General features: G+C 39.8%; 1 protein-coding gene across 2 annotated transcripts in view; it reads left to right on the top strand.

The window, feature by feature from the left end:
* The first annotated feature begins 8,333 nt into the window (after positions 1 to 8,333).
* The window catches only part of LOC111866979 (protein tramtrack, beta isoform), a 61,832-nt gene continuing 49,444 nt past the window's right edge, over positions 8,334 to 20,721 (top strand). For both annotated transcript variants that reach the window (XM_023856378.2, XM_023856376.2), the window contains exons 1-3: positions 8,334 to 8,403; positions 8,988 to 9,836; positions 12,370 to 12,465. In XM_023856378.2, coding sequence (XP_023712146.1) covers positions 9,003 to 9,836; positions 12,370 to 12,465 — 930 coding nt within the window. In that variant the 5' untranslated portion in view covers positions 8,334 to 8,403; positions 8,988 to 9,002. The remainder of the gene's footprint in view (positions 8,404 to 8,987; positions 9,837 to 12,369; positions 12,466 to 20,721) is intronic.

Here is a 20,721-nt window from a genome sequence, read left to right as displayed (position 1 = left end):
TAAAAGTAAAAGTAAAGCTATCCCTGTACAAGGCCGTGAAGGCCCCTAGGGTTGTGAGACGTTGAGGGTCCCACATTATCTAGACAATCGGCTCAAAGATGGCGGTAAGATTGTCAGCCTTACGCGCCGGCCGCGCTTTACTCCCCAGGAAAATTATTTAATTAATTCCTGGTATGCATTTCTGTTAGAGGTTGAGTCGACCTCAGGGACACAGTGCGACCGGAAGGATTAGGTCAAATGAAGAAGATCCATTGACTTCATCGGGACTTGAACTCGCGACCTTCCGGCTTGTAGCATAGCGCCTCAACCAACTACGCTACCACGTGCCCCCCCCCAATGTTGGCCGCGCCATAGCTCAAGCGGTTAGTAGCTGGCTTCCCACTGCGGCGGCCCGAGTTCGATCCCGGGTCTGGTCAAGTGGGATTTATAGTGGACAAAGTGGCGGTGGGGCAGGTTTTCTCCGAGTACTTCGGTTTCCTCTGCCATTCTTCATTCCACCAATTGCTCCATCATCATAATCACCCGGGACAGGTACAATAGGCCAGAAGTGGCCGCAGTACAAGGGACTTAGTCCCACCCCACTAGCAATAAAAGAAAAAGCTACGCTACCATGTGCCCCCCTCCCATGTTAAGAATACACATGTTATTCCAGAGGTAAGAGATGTGCCAAATGTCGAAATTGGAGGAAATTTTAACTCCTGAATCTCAGATCACCCTTCTAAACACCCAATCTTTCCATTGGCCCTGGTGCATATATCATTTTTTATTCAGCTTAGGATATTCTTCCTTGTTTGGTAGGCTTTACGTAAATATAAGCATAGCGCCATCCCTCATACGCTGTGGCAGGCCCTTCCTGTAATAGGATCAGTCCAAATATCATCGTGCATAACGTTTCGAGATGTACACTGCTCGAGCCCTCCAGAAGCACTGACAATTCTTACTGAAGGCTTTTGGTGTTTTTCTTCAGTTCCTCCAGGTGAATCACTATGCTCCTTCCCATTGCTGTCCGGTTCATCGTACCTAATCATTCCCTTTTCCCTTTTCTGCTATTACAGGCGTAAGGACTGTAATTAAGGGAATCCCTCGTGATAATGTAGATACAATGAAGGAAAACACACAAACTTTAATTGAACCTAGTAAGGAGGTTGGTCTAGAAGTAAACACAGAGAAAACTAAATAAATATATGTTGTTCTCTCGTCACCAGAGTGCAGGACAAAATCATGGCAAAAAGATAGGTAACAGATCTTTTTAAAATGTGGCACAGTTCAGATATTTGAGAACGACAATAACAAATCAAAATCTGATTCTGGAGGAAATTAAGAGGAGATTGAACTCGGGTAATGCTTGCTACCATTCAGATCAGAACCTTTTGTCTTCTCGTCTGCTGTCCAAAAACATAAAACTTAGAATATACAAAACTATAATTTTGCCTGTGGCTCTGTATGGGTGTGAAATTTGGTCACTGACATTAAGGGAGGAATATAGACTGAAGGTGTTTGAGCACAGGGTGCTGAGGAGAATATTTGGTCCGAAGAGACATGAAGTGACAGGAGGTTGGAGAAAACTGCATAATGAGGTGCTTCATAGCTTGTACTCTTCTCCAAGTATAATTAGAATGATGAAGTCAAGGAGGATTAGATGGGCAGGGAATGTAGCACGAATGTGAGAGAAGCTGAATGCAAATAGGATATTGGCGGGGAAGTCAGATGGAAAGAGACCACTGGGAAGACCAAGGCATATGTGGGTGGACAATATTGAAATGGATCTCAGAAAGATAGGATGGTATGGATTGGATTGATCTGGCTGAGAATAGGGACCAGTGGAAGGCTCTTGTGAACAGGGTAATGAACCATCGAGTTCCATAAAATGCTGGGAGGATTTGGGGTAGTTGCACAATTTGCGGGTTCTCAAGAAGGGCTCAGCTCCATGGTTGACACTTCTGTCTGTAAGAGGACATGTTAAGTATACGACGAATTTAAGCTGTAACTTATCACGTAACAATTTATCTTTAACGTCCTTCTGAGCGTACTTTCCTGTCTACAAGAAACATATGTTGAGTAATGAACTCGTCGTGCTTTTCATCAGTGTTTATATGTATATGTGTGTGATCCCATTCAACTTTCGAACTAGTTGACCGGTACACACGAAATATTGGATGAGCGTTACATCACCGGAGGTAACCTAAACCTTGTATTTTTAATATCCTGCAATCAGCAATAATCATATGGCTGACGCACTATCTTCTGAGGTCAGAGCGACTGTAGCGCCATGCACTCTGGTATAACAAAATTGTGAATGGCAATAGATATTCAATAAGTATGCAATTTTATTAAGATATTTCTTAATGTATATTTAGCTTGTGGTTTAGCGGACACAATCAATGAACCATTTCAGTTAGGCATATAAAATTTTGTATGGTGATAGACCGTAAACTTACCACCTTTGCTCTTATGTCAGGATTTACAAAAGTGGTGACGATGCAAAACTTTGAGGTTATGTTGGACACATTTAACGTAGATAGAATTTATGATTAATTAATACCGCCGATCGATGACGCCCCTTACACTGTTCCACTGTCAGCCCGCATCCTGAACACCCATTCTACTCGTTTAGATGATGTTATCTCAGATAGTTTTTAAAAAGTCTAGGATTAAAATCGATTAATTAATACGAAGGTTCGTCTCCACGTGATTAATACCACGAAAAGATGGATTTGGCAGGTAAGAGGGCAATAGGAAAACTGACTAACTGCGTCGGCTCGTATGAGATTCCTCAGGGTTACCAGTTAAATTGGAACAATAAAGCTTGAATGGGCGATTGGTGAGTTCAAGAGTAATGTGTATTTAATTTGACTTTTTTTTTAGAAATACGGCATTTTAATACTCTGATAATTATGACTGAAGGCCTGAATAGTGGAGTTCGAAGAGACGGCCGTTGCTAGGCAGCGGCTCGATAAACAATTGTCCGCGGCAACTAACACGTGAAAAAAGGTGGAAGAGTTATTGGGACCGTGCAGATGGATACAAAGGCAGAACCGCAGTAACAATTAAGAAAGGCATCCCTCACACATGCGCAGACCTACCTCCTATCCCCTCTGTAGACGCAACAGAGGTCTGCATACCGACAGGAAAAACTGAAAAATTACTTGCAGCTGTTTGTAGAACTCCGCAAAGAATGTGGAGTGAAGCAGATATCATAGAGCTGTTAGGTTTTAGAATAGTTCATGCTGGAAGATGACCTGAATGCAAAGCACCCAGTTCGCAACAGGAAAGTTTCAAACCCCTCAGTCTTGAAGCTCCTGGAATTATTTGATAGTTCTAACTAAAAAAATTCAGTTCCACTGTGTCCTCATTACGTACCTGATAGTAAAGGCAATGTTCTCGATATTGTTGTATATCAAGGGTCATTTTCGCTGACACCCTGCACTCTGGTCACCTACCAATAATGCGTAACATTCTGGATTATGTTAGAACACGGGAAGTTTTAGACCCAGTTGGAAACTGACAGACTCGGAGTAGTTTCAAAGCCTCGCCTCTAAACTCATATTTCCAAATATCCAAATTTGCTCTTCCATTGAAGCTCATAAAGGAGCACATGACTCTTCAGCCTCTACAGCTTCGGTATACAAGCTATCGAGTAGAAGAACTACAATTCTAGGCCAGAAATACGAAATATCTGGCCTAGATTCAATATTAAAGCATAGAAGAAAGTTCAGAGAGTTATGGCAAGGAACCAGGGATCCGGCATGTAAAACGGCAGTAAACTGGGTCACTCTAAATAGGAGAATTACCTGGAGAAGAGAACTTGAAAGGTGGGAAACACTGTTAGCATGCTATGAAGTCGCACTTCAAGCAGAATCCATCACAAAAATTGGTGGACCAAAGGCGCCATTTGTAATTCATTCCAATCGATAAAGTGAACATAAAAGCAGACTGCTTAGAAAGCCAGCTCAGAACGCATGACTTGTGTGACTGTCATCATCGACGACATATGGAGGTTCAAATCCTACCAGGAATCTTCCTGTGGTCGTGAAGCGCGACCCGCGCGTAAGGCTGACAACCTTACCGCCATCTGTGAGCCGATTGTCTAGATAATGTGGGACCCTTAACGTCTCACAGCTGTATGGGCCTCCATGGTCTGTTACAGGGACAGCTCTACCTTTTTCTACCTTTTTACTTTCAATCATAGAAAACAAAATTATGGCCACATTCCCAAGAAAACAACTGAGAACAGACTAAAGACTAATAATATTATCGTGCATTGATTCTCTCTAACAGGTAAGTGATTTACTTTTACTCTGAGAGCACTATGCTACAAGTCGGAAGGTCGCGGGTTCAAATCCCGATGAGGTCATTGGATTTTTCAATTGACCTAATCCTTCCGGCCGCACTATGGCCCTGGGGTTCACTCAGCTTCTAACAGAAATGAGTACCAGGAATGAAATAAATAATTTTCCTGGGGAGTAAAGCGCGGCCGGCGCGTAAGGCTGACAACCTTACCGCCATCTTTGAGCCGACTGTGTAGATAATGTGGTGGGATCCTCAACGTCTCACAACCCTATGGGCCTTCACCGCCTGTTACAGGGATAGCTTTACTTTTACTTCTTTTACTATACAAATAACAAATGACCCCAAATCTTATACACTAATACACGTGGTAATTTATTTCTACATAGCATAACAGCGAACCCCGAACGAAGGACAACCTACAATGCGGGACAGAAACACAAAAACGATATAGAATTTTACATTCAACGACAAGATAATTTTAAAGGAATTTTAAATTTTGAAAAATTTTAAAATTAGAAGAATTCTTGCAACTCCTTGGCGGTTGCACGTGTTTTATGACTGTGATGAGCAGTACTAACTTAGATCCATATTAGGACAGTTCAGTAACCTGAGACCTGTTTCATGAGATCGCCTGAAGATGGTCCCAATTGTGGACCGAAACATGTAGCAACTAACAAATAAAACCAAAGTGAGCAGTTATATTGTTTTTTTTTAATTGGGCTTAGTGGGGGGTGGAGTCCAACTGGGTCCACTCGGCACGGCGGCCACTTCTGGCCTATTGTACCTGCCCCGGGCGATTATGATGATGGAGGAATTGGTGGAATGAAGATTGGCAGGGGAAACCGAAGTACTCGGAGAGAACCCGCCCCAGCGCCACTTTGTCCACCAGAAATTCCACTTGACCAGACCCGGGATCGAACCCGGGGCGCCGCGGTGGGAAGCCAACGACTAACCGATTGAGCTATGGCTCGGCAGATCTATTGGTTTGTTTTTTATTGTTGTGTTGACGGCCAAATACCGCCAATCACGATACACAGCAGGATGCAAACAGTGAAGGAAAACCAGGTTCAGCTCAGTCAGTGTGCCGATTATTCTACGACTTGGACAACCGTGGGTCATGGGTCCCTTTCCAATCAGTGGTAGAGGTCCCCCCCCCCTCACTGTTCAAATCGGATCTGTGGTGCACACAGTCTCCTACCCAAAATGTCGCGGGTTGTACAGTGGCCGAAGCATATAACAGACCATTCATCTTCGTCTAGTAAAGAGGTTAATAATGCGTGGAACTATACCTCCATTCCCCGGTACCTCTCCTTGATGTGGTGTTTGTTTACGTAGAGGGATAACCTTAAGACTAGGTCTAGACGCCCTTAGTATCTAGACTGTATGCTATGTCAAGGGTTCACCAGAANACTGTGTAAGCAGACAGTCTGCTTTTACCGGTTCTCACGGTCTCTTCGCTTGCAGATTTCTTATATTTTTCTTCTACCCTGAAGATGGAGGTGATACGTTCCTCCGAAACGTCGGTTAATACCACATTTACACGGTGCCAAATCCCAGAAGACTGCTTTCTTCATAGTCACCGCCGTGAAAGCCTCAAATCTTACAGACCTACATTATTTGAGTGGTGCCATGTACTATACTTGCTCTGATATGCAGTCGTTGATTGCATCATTTAATATACCATTATTAAACCAAAGTTATAGCTAGCAGTACTGGACAATTTTTATTTAAAAAATTGTTGTAAATCGGGTGTTAGAATGTTCGGTAAAATTTGTTGGTCGAATTGAATTTCAATGTATGTTAGTCCACTATTTTGAATAATGCTGAGTTGGAACATCTGTTAAAATGGTTCGTCGTAATAATGAAATTGACACACGGTGTAAATATACTCGTAGATGCCATTACAATCTGTGACTTTATTTTCTTCATGTGCTTATACGTAAGAATGTTAGAGATCATTACTGTCTGTGGGTGTTGGAGGCGCATATTTTTAGGGTGTTATCTTTTTCTGGACAGAAAAAAGAACTCTATTGAACCGGGATTGTTCCACGGAGCTCCTCATTAACACTAGATAGTGTCAAGCAGATCGGAAGCCGGGCTGCAGGCAAGCTACGAACAGCATCAAAACAAAATTTTCCCATAATTGCCATTTTCGCAAACTTTCAGAACTGTTATCAAATTGTGTTGCTGATTAGCAATAGAATTTATAGCCCAACACCTTTGTATCTGCACTATTGATTAACTCTGTCAAGAATAGATTTTTACATGCTGCCTTTCGGGTGATTTCGAGTAGATGGAAACTGGTGTATTGAGAAAAAGGTTAGGCAAAGATGTCCACTGATTAAACGTCTATGTATTCCACAGTCCGTCAATAATGTAACAATTGTTTATTCGCCATTTAACATTTAACACAGCATGTTTCGGCCATAGATGGCCATCTTCAGGTGTCTTAATGCATCCAAACTGTTACACTGCTGTGATGTGCGCTAGAACGGCCCGTTGCAGTCCACTTAAAAAATAAGTAAAAAGTAAAGCTATCCCTGTACTAGGCCGTAAAGGCCCATAGGGTTGTGAGACGTTGAGGGCCCCACATTATCTAGAGAATCTGCTCAAAAATGGCGGTAAGGTTGTCAGCTTTACGTACCGGCCGCGCTTTACTCGCCAGGAAAATTATTTAATTAATTCCTCGTACTAATTTCTGTTAGAGGCTGAGTAAACCCCAGGGCCTAGTGCGGCTGGAAGGATTAGGTCAACTGAAAAAAATCCAATGACCTCATCGGGAATTGAACCAGCGACCTTCCGGCTTGTAGCATAGCCCCTCAACCAACTACGCTACCGCGTGCCCCGTCCACTTAAAAATAACATACTTAATTAAAATCCATAAAAATTTTCTGTTAAAATTTTTCGTAAAATCCTATACCACCTCATAAGGGGTGTCGTCCACTTGTTTGGAGCTATGTGATATTCCAGACACTAGTGAAGACAGCACCACACGCTGCTAGAGGGAACAACACACAAGCGATGGGCATATTATAGATTGCAGACGTAGCAAAACAACGGACTAACAAACACAAAAACAAGATGCAGAAACGAACCTTCTGGAATAATCACATACTCCAGACAAGTGGACTACGCCCCTTGAGAGCTGGAATAGGATTTTACGAAAAAAATGTAATAGAAATTTTAATGGATTTTAATTAATTATTTATGTTATTTTTAAGTGGACCGCAACGCGCCGTTCTAGCGCACATCACAGCAGTGTAACAGTTTGGATGCATTAAGACACCTGAAGATGGCCATCTATGGCCGAAACATGTTGTGTTCAGTGTTAAATGGCGAATAAACAATTGTTACATTATTGACGGACTGTGGATACACATACGTTTAATTAAAGTTTTGCAACAGGATGCTGAAATACAGAACGTCCTCTGATGCTAACGCAAAAAGCTAGTCGTGAACATGACGGCAACAGTTTGTCTACCGACATATTATTATGATAATTTTTATTATTATTAATTTATAATAAACATTCTAGTTCTTTTTTTGGTCCCATTTCAGGTCATAAATAAAAAAAATGAATTGCACAATGGCAGTACTTCAACACAAACCTTGCTATTAACGTGTATGGGAAAAATAATACTGTTTTACGTCAAATTAATTCATCCAAAATTTAATCTTATAAATCGGAGTCCTGCATACAGCCGCTCGATGTTTCCAATACGGAAGCATTGGCTAATGGTTTGAAAATATTCGAACAGCAGACGTGCGTGTCCTACGAGAGTTTCCCACCCCCTCCCCTGTCTACTTGACCGCTGCAACTACAGTAGTCAAAACAAGTACTCGTAACAATGCAAGACAGACGTACACCAATATACTCAAAGTATAAACTTCTTTCTGCACTTCTAAAATACGTTTATCTATTTTAAAGTGTGCCTGCGTTATAGTTTATTACGGAATAAATAGTTGAAACTTAATACTAAGCTGTGGTCGATGTACGTAGATAGTCAACTGACCACTTTACTGCGCGGTTGACAGTAGGCCGGCGACGTCACAGTAGGCCGGGTGAGCCGCTGTTGCTGAAGTGGCAGGCCTTATTCCGTTTCATGTAGCAAGGTAAATATTTGTGTGTTAAAGTAATTTTGAGTGATTTTATGTTTGTGGTTTTGTGTCATCTTATGATTTAAGCAATATTTTGTTTGTGGAGTCAGTATGAGATGTTTTCTTTAAAAGTGTCTTGTTCTTAATGTTGAAGGGTCAGTCCGCCGAATGTGATGAAGGGCCCATAAGAATCATTGCAGAAAATTTCCGCCATTTTGAAGAAGCTGGTCAGTCGTGTTGTGCAAAATTTGTTCTTCTCTTTTGGTTGATTAACTCGGTAATTTTGGTATTATTTCAACATCAGAATCATTTTTTACGGGCATTAAAGTTGTTCGACGGTGTTGCGTTTTGTGACGTTTGTTTGGAAACATGGTGTGCGAATCGCACATATGGAAGGTAGACGTGCGTAACTGTTTATGTAGGGCCTGATAAAGTCTGTGGTATTAGTTGGCATTCACACCTGCCACATAGTTTCTACATCAGGTGATATGTCAGAAGAATACAATGTTTTGTGTATGAAGTTCCTTAACCTATATCATTGCATGTGTTACGATGTAAGTGTGTGCAAGGCGTTAATAAAGTTTGATTCTGTTACACAGGGTGAGATCACAGACATGGGAAGTGAGCATTACTGCCTTAGGTGGAACAATCATCAAAGCAATTTATTGGGTGTGTTCAGTCAGCTGCTTCAAGACGAGAGCCTTGTTGATGTAACGCTTGCTTGTGCTGAGGGACATTCAATCCGTGCTCACAAGGTGGTACTCTCGGCTTGCTCTTCCTACTTCCAGACTCTGTTTGTGGACCATCCAAACCGTCACCCTATTGTCATACTCAAAGACGTTAGATTTGCAGAATTGAGAACTCTGGTTGAATTCATGTACAAGGGTGAAGTGAATGTTGAGTACTGTCAGTTGTCAGCCCTGTTGAAGACTGCAGAGAGCCTGAAAGTAAAGGGTCTTGCAGAGATGACGAACTTAAATTCTGCAAGGGAAGATAGAAGTGAGGGACATCAACAGCAGCAACAACAACAACCAAAACACAGCAGCATAAATGTGCCAGACACACCAGTAACACCGGAAGTGGCAGGCACAACAAGACTGATAAATGAGGATACTGATACACCTCCTCCAGGTGGGAGCTTATCACCACCCCCAAGCAAAAGGGCAACTCAAGTTCGACGTGACTCTGGTTGCAATGACAATGAGAGTTGTGATGAAGGTGGGGGCGGGAGGGTAGAAACACCAGGTGTTAATGATCTCTCCTCAGTTCATGGTGGTTGTGTAGGACCGAGTGACATGTCAGTAACAACTAATGCAACCTCATGTAATCCGCCCGCTACCGCGGTCACTGCCACATGTTCAACTGCCACCAGCAGATTGCCATCACCACACAGCAATGAGCCTATGCCCGGCCCATCTGGTTTGGTACCAGTACAGCAGGTTCCTTTGGTAAGTATTCCCCAGTAAAATACCAAAAATTATACCTGAAGAGAGGGATAAGTTATCTGAAGAGCTATTCTGTTCTGAAATACAAAAATGCCCTGTTGCTGTTTGAAGAATTGTGATTTGTATACCTTGCATATAACTGCATGTAAACATTTTAGAGATATATTGTGTTCCTTGAAAAAGTGTAGGAGTATTAAAGAAAGGCCAGGTTGTATGCAAATTCATTTATTTTGGAAATTAAATAACTGTAACAAATGTGCTAAAGCCATTAAATTCTGATAGTAATCTTCATAATTTTACTGGAAAAACACTTTTATACCCATTCCACAGTAGTTTCTTATTTAATATATGAGTAACTAAGAGCAGTTGTTTGTATTCAGTTCTTTGTGTTATAATATTTTTATGTTAATGCCCGTAAAATGGATTTATAAAGCAAGTACCATTTTGTAAGTGGTGTAGAGGGTTATTAATTTTGTAGTATATCCTGATCTCGTAGCATAACATTTGTTTCGTTCCTGTGTATTTATAAATCAGAGATAAATGTAATTAAATTTATAAATTTGAGATCCGAATAATTTAGGTGAGGTGCACGTTATTAGTTCAAAATTAAGGTGCAAACAGTTTTTAAATGTGGGCTTTAGGGAAAAAATTTGAAAGGTGCACATTCCGTGAATTTAAGATGCACCTAAATTTTTCAAAAGGAAAAAGTGTGAAAAGTGTGCATCTTCTGTTGAAAGTAGTATGGTATTACAGGCTTATGTTAATAATTGTTGACAGCTCAGTTTATTTAATTCCTGCAGGACTTTTCTTCTCACAGAAACCCCTGAGGCCTTCAACAGGAGGCTCATGTTTAAGATAACAAGTTTGCTCTTTTTCCAAAATTGAACCTTAATGCATGAATGTGAGCTTTTTAGGGATGTGCCAGGAGTGCTTAGGTAACAGGCAGCATTTGTTTGTGAATTGCTGGCATATGGGCATGTTATTAGTGTTGCAGTCGTGAGATGCCAGACTAATTGCAGTGCACTCCATGCATGATCTTAGGAAGTGGCATTTGATATTTTTAGTTCAAGCTGTATTAAGGGATTTGCATTTTCTGGGTTATAACAGTGTGTAGTGTTGTAGGTGTGTTTACCAGTATTCAGAGGAAGCTTCCACCTTCAGGTTACCGTGAAATCTTGTACGTCATTACTTGTGTGTCAGAGGACAGTACTGCGTATATATTCAGATATCTTTATGTACCACATAGTATATTAGGTGGTTTCCAGTATTTGAAAGGAACATGTACTTCCACAGAAAGTGGACTCTCTGTCCATTCCCAGTGACACAGCCTGGCTCCATCCCTACCCCTTGCCTCTGTACCTAAGTGACCACCATCCTTGCATCTTGCCAGTCTAACTTTATTGAACTCAGTAGACGCACTTAAGGCCTGGAGACGTAGGCAGCATGTGTCTCCAAAATGTCGGTGTCCATCTACAAGACTACATGATGGCAATGTAGAAGACCCTAATCTGAACAATTGATGCTGCAAAAATTCCAAATCTTAACAAAAGAAATATTGTTGCAGGTTGTTTCATTAAATAGGTGTTTCACTTTATGAAGTTCACAATTTTGCTACAGGTAGTTGTTTGATGATGATGATAGATATTTGATAAAATGACCTACAGCAGTACTTTATCATAGGCTTTGCCATATGGTAGACATTAACAGTTAGAATGTATGGCATTTTTGAGTTTCATTTTATTATGTCACTTAATTACTTACTATAATTAGTCCTTTTGTATGGCTGTCCTTTACTTGCATATTGTAGCACATTCACAATTCTGATCAACAGTTTTTGCTGTCTCGTAGTTTATCTTCAGGTGATTATGTTTATTAGAATGTGATACTTTTTGGTGTGCATCATAATCAGAATTCATCAGTTTTTTTGTGCATCGTAATCAGAATTCATCAGTTTTGTTAGTGCTTACTCGCTTGTCTCTCATGCCTTGAAATCAGGTATGTAATTGATTCCCTTCCAGATTTCTAATCTCTGAGGTCTTGCTTCATGTTAAAAACAACACTTTTAGACCCTTTTTATGGAACAATTTGCCACTGTATACCTGCTTATGCAGGTAAGAGATAGGTTTGAATTACTTATACAAGAACCTGTAGACTATAGAGTAGTTCTGGAGAAAATACATGTAGGTCAGTGTCTCACATACATTCTTGTCTTTGAATACCTTCTGATATTTTTGAAGTTGCATCACCATACTTCATTTCGGGACCCTAAATTAGAAGGTGACAATCTCCCACCGCAAATGTTTGCATGCATCTGGGAGAGGGAACCGACACATGCATGGACATTAGAGCATAATGATTTTTTTTTTCTGGAAAGATATGTCCTTCATGTGTGCGTTAAAGTAATATCATATGACATAATAATTGTCATAATTTTAGAACCATTTTACCTCTTTGTGTATCTTACTATACATTCTTCTCACCTTGGATTTTATTTATTATATTTTATTACAGAATTATTTATTTTAAATTCTTGCAGTCGTTGAAGAAGGAAGTAGATTGGGATCGAAGTGTAGGAGATGACAGAAGCACCACGGGAGAAAGTTCCTCAGATTACAGGCATCCACATGAACCTGTAAGTAGATGTTATTCTTTTATACTTCCTGAGTTCCAATTTGTTGATCATTCATAAGATAAGGAAGGTGTGGTTCATGTGTGCATAGTATGCAGGTGTGTGTAGTTGTATGAAACATTCTACTTGTACTTGTAGTGCCAGTACTGCAGATGTAGTATTCTTTTATACTTTCTGAGTTCGAATTTGTCGATCATTCATAAGAGAAGGAAGGTGTGGTTCGTGTGTATGCAGGTGTGTGTAGTTGTATGAAACAATCTACTTACAGGGGTTTGTAGTGCCAGTACTGCAGATGTAGTAATAACCTACTTACTGCAGGTCTCAGAACATAATTGTAACTAACCTGGTGGTGTCAGGATAGATTGCACTGATTTTGAATGAACTGTAAAATCTGTCATTAAGTCCAACATTGGATTGCTACAAGGAACCACCTCATGGAATTTGCAGCAAAAAATTACACCATCAATAGTGATAAATATATTAATACATTTAATAAAGGGGCACGCGGTAGAGTACTTGGTTAAGGCACTATGCTACAAGCCAGAAGGTTGCGGGTTCAAGACCTGATGAGGTCATTGGATTTTTTCAGTTGACCTAATCCTTCCAGACGCACTACAGCCCTGGGGTCGACTCAGCCTCTAACAGAAATGAGTACCAGGAATTAATTAAATAATTTTCTTGGAGAGTAAAGTGCAGCCGGCGTGTAAGGCTGATAACCTTACTGCCATCTTTGAGCTGATTGTCTAGATAATGTGGGACCCTCAGCATCTCACAACCCTATGGGCCTTCACAGCGTGCTACAGGGATAGCTTTACTTTTTTTTTAATACGTTCAATATTGGTAAATTAACCTTTATCTGCCAGATTTAGATCTCTTGCCTCTGGTGTGCTGGTGACCATATTTAAACTTGGCAGTAATGGAATTTATATTAATGATGATACACCCACATTCCCATAGTAGATGGAGTATAAAAAAAAATAGTGTAACTTATTTCCACACGCACTTCTGGAGTCTTTGAAGACTGGTGCTTTTAGTTGCCTGTGAAGTTCATGTAGGAAGCAAGCTGCCTTTAGGGATTCGGTGGTTTAAGGTGTTCGATAATGTAATACTTTCATTTTAGTTACTCCTTATTGGTAATTAGACTAAAACAGCTTATGAAATGCTTTCAATTATGAATGGTTCTTCTGAACCTAAATAATATATATCCTGACATATCATACTTTACAGACTGCATATGGTTGCAGGAAACACTTCAGGATTTTAAAAAAGAAAAGAACAAAAGTTACAAACTCAAGTATGGGAAGTGCCCAATAAAGGAACCTTTACTTATGGGAAACTAATATCCCTGCATCGTAGTCATGGAGAGTTTGTTTGTTGTATTTGAGATTCATATCGTGACTATCAGGAGTACTAATGTCTGTGATGTAACATCGTGTAATCCAGTAGACGCCACCAGTGTTCGCCAGGCTACACAGCATCACATCCCACAAGATAGTTACTCCTCCTTACTCAGATTGTTTAGTCTTAAGAATATATTATTGTAATTTCTAGGGTACTGTAAACATAGTGTTCCAGAACATACTGGTCGGACATCATGAGGATGTTGTGTGTGTCATTTGAAGCAAAAAATGTCCAGTAAGCGCTAGTGGAGTGAGCTGTAACTTAGTTTCTGCTTGTACCTTGTCTAGGCTAGTATGGCTGTGTTGTGTTGCAGTGGGATCATAGTCTAAATGATGGCCATGTTTACAAATGACATGCATTTTGTATAGTTTCTGCAACAGAAATGGTAGGGCTACTGTGGTGGAATACTGGCAATGGTATCCCCCTCACAGTACATAACAGAACTTTTGAGGGAGACCGACCGGTTCCTTCCCACAAGCGTATGCAGAATGGCGGTGTGGGGAAGATGATGGTCTGACAGCAGTGCAACAAAGCCCAGGTACAAGTATACAAAGAATTTCCAAGGTGACTGGTTTAGCACAGACAGGGATTGAGAATTTTGCTCCATGACGGCCCATGTCTGTATCACCTCCGAGGAGTGCAGCACACCTTTTGGGGAGATATCATGCGAACCATGTATAATTTTGTTAGTAGCTGTAACTACAGCTAACACATTTTGCATGACATTCTGTTCATAGATGGTCATTTTACCCGTGATGGTATTACCAACACAAGTACTCGAATTTTAGGACACATGAAAATCTGCATGAGGTAGCAGAATGTCATTTTCAAACGTTTTCTGTGGACATGTGTGGGTTTGGAGATTTAGGATGTCACCTGCTAGGACCAAATGTTATCGAGGGATGTTTTAACAGCTGTGTTGTACAGAAATTTTCTGTAAATTGAATTAATGCTGCATTTAGAGGATATGCCTTAGCATGATGGAATATCACCTCATTTGAGCAGAGGAAGATGGATAGGAAGAAGTGGACAGGTGGCTTGGCCCAATCACTCAGTCTGCTGACATGAACCTATTAGATTTCTTTCTGTGGGATTCACTGATGTTGAGAGTGTATCATGGTAGTAAACTGGAAGCGAGGTCACAGATGAAGCAACCATTGGTATCAGAAACGAACTGGGATGTATGTAGTCTGATGGTGGGCATTTCAAACATATTTCGTAATAACCTTGAAACTTAATTGTTTTGTTTAATATGATAAACCTGAGTAAAAGACTTTTTTTTAATGTTATATTTTAGCATCCTGTTGCACTGATTTATGTCCATGATTTATTCTGACCGTCTTACAGTGCATACATTTATTCAAATTACTCTTCACTCCTGCACTACATGTTTCAGCACTAAAGTGCCATCTTCAGGTGCTTTTTGATGTACGTCGAACTACTTCATTGCATGCCCTGTTGTCTTTATACTAAAATAACTAAAATATATATTCGTCATATATATTGATAAATTTTTAATATTAAAAATATTAAAACTGTTCAGGATTTGTCATCCTTATGTCGTATCTCAATACGCGAGTCACGCCTATCTTCTTCTATTGGAGTATTCTTCCTACTTTCATGCGTGTATTGTGCTTTGTGTTGTGTCTTGCTCCTGTGACTTATGATCATAACTCAATCAAAACGAAGACAGCACACACACACACACACACACATACCCAGCAGGCCCAGCAGTATAACACACGCAGTCACAGGAGCAAGACACAACACAAAGCACAATACACACGTGAAAGATGGAAGAATACTCCGATAGAGGAAGATAGGTGTGACTCGCATATTGAGATACGACATAAGGATGACAAATCCTGAACAGTTTTCATATTTTTAATATTTAAAATTTATCAATATATATGACGAATATATATTTTAGTTATTTTAGCATGAAGACAACAGGGCATGCAATGAAGTAGTTCGACGTACATCGAAAAGCACCTGAAGATAGCACTTCAGTGCTGAAACATGTAGTGCAAGAGAGAAGAGTAATTTGAATAAATGTATGCACTGTAAGACGGTCAGAATAAATCATGGACTTTTTTTTTAATTCAGTGCTGCACTAAAGTAGTGCTTAACTGGATAATGGTGTCAAATTGACGTATAAGTTGTTAGACATCTTTTGCTCCATATGACCTGTAGAACACACACTGAAGTTCAGCCAGTATGTCCATAGAACACTCTGTATACAAATTCAGTCATCATTTACTTGGCCCTTTCTACCCTGTTGCTATTATAAATGTTGCAGAGAATGTCCCCAAATAGTAGAAATTGCTATAGCTAAATTTAGCAATATCATGTGCATGTGATTAAGAAAAGTTTTCATAAATGCTTAACAAAACTGTGGGATGATGTTTGCAAGTTCCCATGTTACAACAGTAGTATGACACACCTGTTTCCTGACTATTGGGAATTGTTTGCCTGATTTCTGAGACAAAATATGACAATTTTGGTAGTAAAAATTGTTATCATCGATTTGAGTTCATAAATTGTGCTACGTATTGAAAGTAGACAAAGTTTTTTGTTATATTACCCAATATCTGTAGCATTCTCTAAATGTCATGATTGCATATTATGATACAGCATTTTTCCACAGTGATGCTAACAGAATCAGTGTTTTCAGTAAGAGTTCATCATGCTGTACCTTGGGTTTTCATGGCCTGTATCTAAATGTGTAACTTTTGCTTTTGATGTTTAGCTGCTCCATTTTGGCTCACATTGCAGATACCATCTTCAAGGTGAATGAGGTAGAAGGGGAAATTGACCCAGTGTGTGGGTCTCGAGATTAGGGGTGGTGGTTTGGAGCTTGGTGCTATCCAGTGTGTAGGGAGAAAATGGTGAAGAAGGGTTAGAGGAGAACAGTTGTGGCATGTACTTCACCCCCACCCCTACTCTCACAACAAGACCTACATAGTGGGCCAGTTCCTCCTCATCCCCCATCCATCACAAAGATAGTGACTGCAGTGTATGCTGAACAACTGGAACAGCGTCAGTATGACGCAGGTGTATATGGAAAATTGAAGTCTTTTAAGATTCCATCACTGACCTCTGCAAGTTGCTGTTAAATTGGTAATGAGATGCAATATCTCATGTTTGCTGTGTTAGTTTCCTCATGGGTTTTAGTTTAAGTTGAAGTGTTCTTGAAACTGTGAAGTTACTGAACTGATGCAGTATTCCTGTGTTGAATGCAGGATTTGGATTTCAGATAAAGTTCTTTATAGTAAGATTCAACAAGTCTGGTTTTAAGTTTTAATATGGGTATTGTTCAGTATATTCTGAGCCTGTAGATGACAGCTGGACAGTGTGTGCACGCAGTGACGTGTTTCACAACTGCTGCACGTACCCACTTGCTGGCATAGGTGCTCACCCATGATTAGAGTGGTAGCACATTCTGTACAAATTTTTTGTCATTGTTATGGATTTAGCAAAATGTGCATACTGTTCAATAACTAAGTTCCACATGAAACAAGACAAGGGCAATCTTGGTTGTATGTCCAGTATTTTCTAGGAGACATTGTGTACTTACTGTTAGATATATTTCTGCAGCAAGTTAACTTGGTCTAGAGGGTTAATTGATGTTAACCACAATTCTAGGATCATGATGAAGCCATGATGGTGAAATTTCTGGAAAGTTGGTAGGTGTGACAGTTGCTGTCCCATCAAAGTTTGTATTGTAGCTGTTGATCTTTGGATTTCTTTGGATACACTTTTCATATTTGTGAAATGTTGCTCATGTCTGAAGTCACTTCTCTTTGGGTATCAAGGATGCCAACATGAAATCAGAAGAAACTCTTTGAAAATGCATCGAAAAATTGGAGATTTTTGAACAGGATGTCTAATGTTCCATCGTTTAGAGTACCGACAGGTAATGAAACATGGATCATTATGAAGAAAGCAGTCTTCTGGGNACCACTTATACACGGTGCCAAATCCCAGAAGACTGCTTTCTTCATAGTCACCGCCGTGAAAGCCTCAAATCTTACATGGATCATTATGTTTAAAATCTTTATTAATAAATTAATAAATTTAAAAATTTTAAACCAATCGATGTGTGAATATTAATAAAGATTTTAAACATTATTCACAAAATCAACGAGGGGAGTTCTGGAATATTGGGCGCCGACTGACGACAGAACAGTGAACAGTTGTAAATCTGGAGTTTAAATGTTAATATTGAGTGCAGTGTGACAGCTACATGAAGTGAAATACACCTGATGATGGCCGGTTGTGGTCGAAATATGTAGTGTAAAAGAAGGGGGACAAGAACTACAATAAAGTGTTACATTTACAACGGAGTTTATATTATACATGTAGAAATGGTGTTTTGAGTTGTAATGCCATGCATTTTGGAGAGAGTCAGACGTTTCAGAACAGACACCTCCATCTTCACTGCTGAAGAGTAAACCAAGCAGGAATCCAGCAGAAACAGGCTGGAAGGTGGGCTGAGCTTTCTTCTACTTCTGCTGGTTTCTTGCTTAAATTGGCCTACTCTTTTATCCTGAAGATGTAAGTGACACGTTCCTCTGAGCTGTGCTCTCCAGACTTCATGTTATAACTCAGAATACTTTACTGTACTGATGAAGGTATCTGTTGATAATGATGAAATTGTTAAATTAATAAATTTTTAGTAACTTTTATTATTTAGTCCAGTATAGTGCAGTACTGGATCATTGCTTACACTGGCATTTAAGACTCCCATAATCAGAGTTAATCTTGCTTATTGCATCAGATACAGTATACTCCCAAATTATAAGGGCATGATTTTATTTGTTTGGAGCTTACCCATGCTCCTTTTTTAGAAATATTTGCAGTCCTACAGAGTGCTTAGGCTGTCTGTCTGCACAGAACAACTCAAGAACCCTTTTACAAATTTTCATAAAATTTCATGAAATTCTCTGTTCGTTGCAATTTTCATTCAGATTGGATAGTTGTAGTGATTGCTTCACCTGGCGACCTACTTGCATTTCTCCATGTCTTAAGAGCAACTTACAAAATATTTATTGGAGTAAAGACATTTCAAACAAATGAAACATGTTTAATTATCAGTGTCCCTTTTCCATAATTTGTACAATTCTTGAGAATTAAGAAAACAGATGCTTTGCACACTTTCCAAATTTCTGTATTCAACAGTACCTTGGATTATCCATGTTTATCATTCTTGTTATTCGTAATTGTCATTTGTGTATCTTCTCTCTTTCATTAGCTCCAATAATAGGGAGCTTACTGTGCTATCAGAAGTTCAGTATAAAAATCAGCGGTTCTGTGATAATTCTTAGATCATATTGTCCCACATTAGTGACTAGACAAGGGTTTGGATTTGTAATTGGATTTACTGAGCGCTACAAATACAGTAAAACTTGGTTATAGCAACATCGGTTTCTGCGACACCTTGTCTATTGCGTCAAATATTCAATGGTACGAACTAATTCCTCATAAAGCAACTGTTTTTATACCTTGCTTAGTACGACATGCACAAATGCATCAACCTCGTATGTAACGTCATTTTCATTCCTGAATTTCTCTGATATCGTGGGAAAGTTCGATGTGTCTGCCCACCCTCACTTTCTCTACTTCCTGACGTGACTGTCCTGGAAGAATACGACCGCGGGCTGCAAGAGGAGCGTGGGTTTTATGTGAAAACAAGGGTGTGGGGTGGGANGGTGTGTATTGTCAGTGAAAAGCGCTGTAATATGTCTTTGATATTACACATTTGGGCAATTCCACGTTAATGTTACGTTAGTCTGTACTTAACTACGTATTTCACTAAAAAATGCAACATTTTAACTCGGTTTTTGGTAGATTTTTACGTGACTAACATAAGGCTACTGTGGAAATGCCCATTTCGGTTACGACATTCGTTTATAACGACACTATTTTTAGGTCCCTTTGATGACGTTATAACCAAGTTCTATTAACTATAGCAGCCTCACTGATTACACACTATAGAACACAACAGACACAGCATACATAAAGTCTTTTGTTTGTTATTCTGTCAAGCTAGTAGTTGTGAGGTTATTATTATGTTGGGGTGTGGGTTTGTGGTTTGTTGTGTGTTTCCCCCCCCCCTAGATTTGGATTCTTTGTTAAACTTCCACTTGTTTCTTAACTATCTATTTCGGTGTGTTGCACTTCTCCTTCTTCAGGTCTTTGTATAGCCTTGGGATGCTACTCCTTGGCACTCATGGAGCTGAGCCCTTCTTGAGAGGCCGCCAATTATGCAGCTACTCAAGTACTTCCATAGCATTTTATGGAACCTGAAGGTTCATTACCATGTTCACAAGAGCCCTCCACTGGCCCTTATCCTCAACGAGATCAATCCAATTCATACCATCCCGTCCTATCTCTCTTAAGATCCATTTTAATATTGTCCACCCACCTACGCCTTGGTCTTCCCAGTACTCATTCCTCTGCCACTCTTATAATGTTTTACTTAATTTTTTGTTCTCATGGTTTTGGCATCTGTGATTGCGATGAATAGTGTTCAATTTGACATCAAGATTATAACCACACTTTCTTTGAGGTGGCAAAGCTACAGCTACATTCTTCACTAATGACTGCAATAAGGGCAATTAATTTTTGACACAGTGACAAAAGAAAGATTAGAAAACCCTGAATGCATTGAGCACTGGCTGTGGTAAATTATGGACTCAGTGTATAGTGGGAGATACATGTGGAAGGGGAAGGGTGAGTGAGACAAAATGGCGGATTTGTGCTAGGTGGGAACCATTGTTTAATTTGGAAGTTTGTAGTTGATTGATGTGTTCCTTGGAAGTGCATGGAATTTATATATATATATATATATATATA

Source organism: Cryptotermes secundus, unplaced genomic scaffold (assembly GCF_002891405.2).
Source record: "Cryptotermes secundus unplaced genomic scaffold, Csec_1.0 scaffold1339, whole genome shotgun sequence".
Lineage (NCBI taxonomy): Eukaryota > Metazoa > Arthropoda > Insecta > Blattodea > Kalotermitidae > Cryptotermes > Cryptotermes secundus.
Note: the sequence above shows the minus strand (reverse complement) of the source record. Positions and strands in the feature narration are given on the sequence as shown.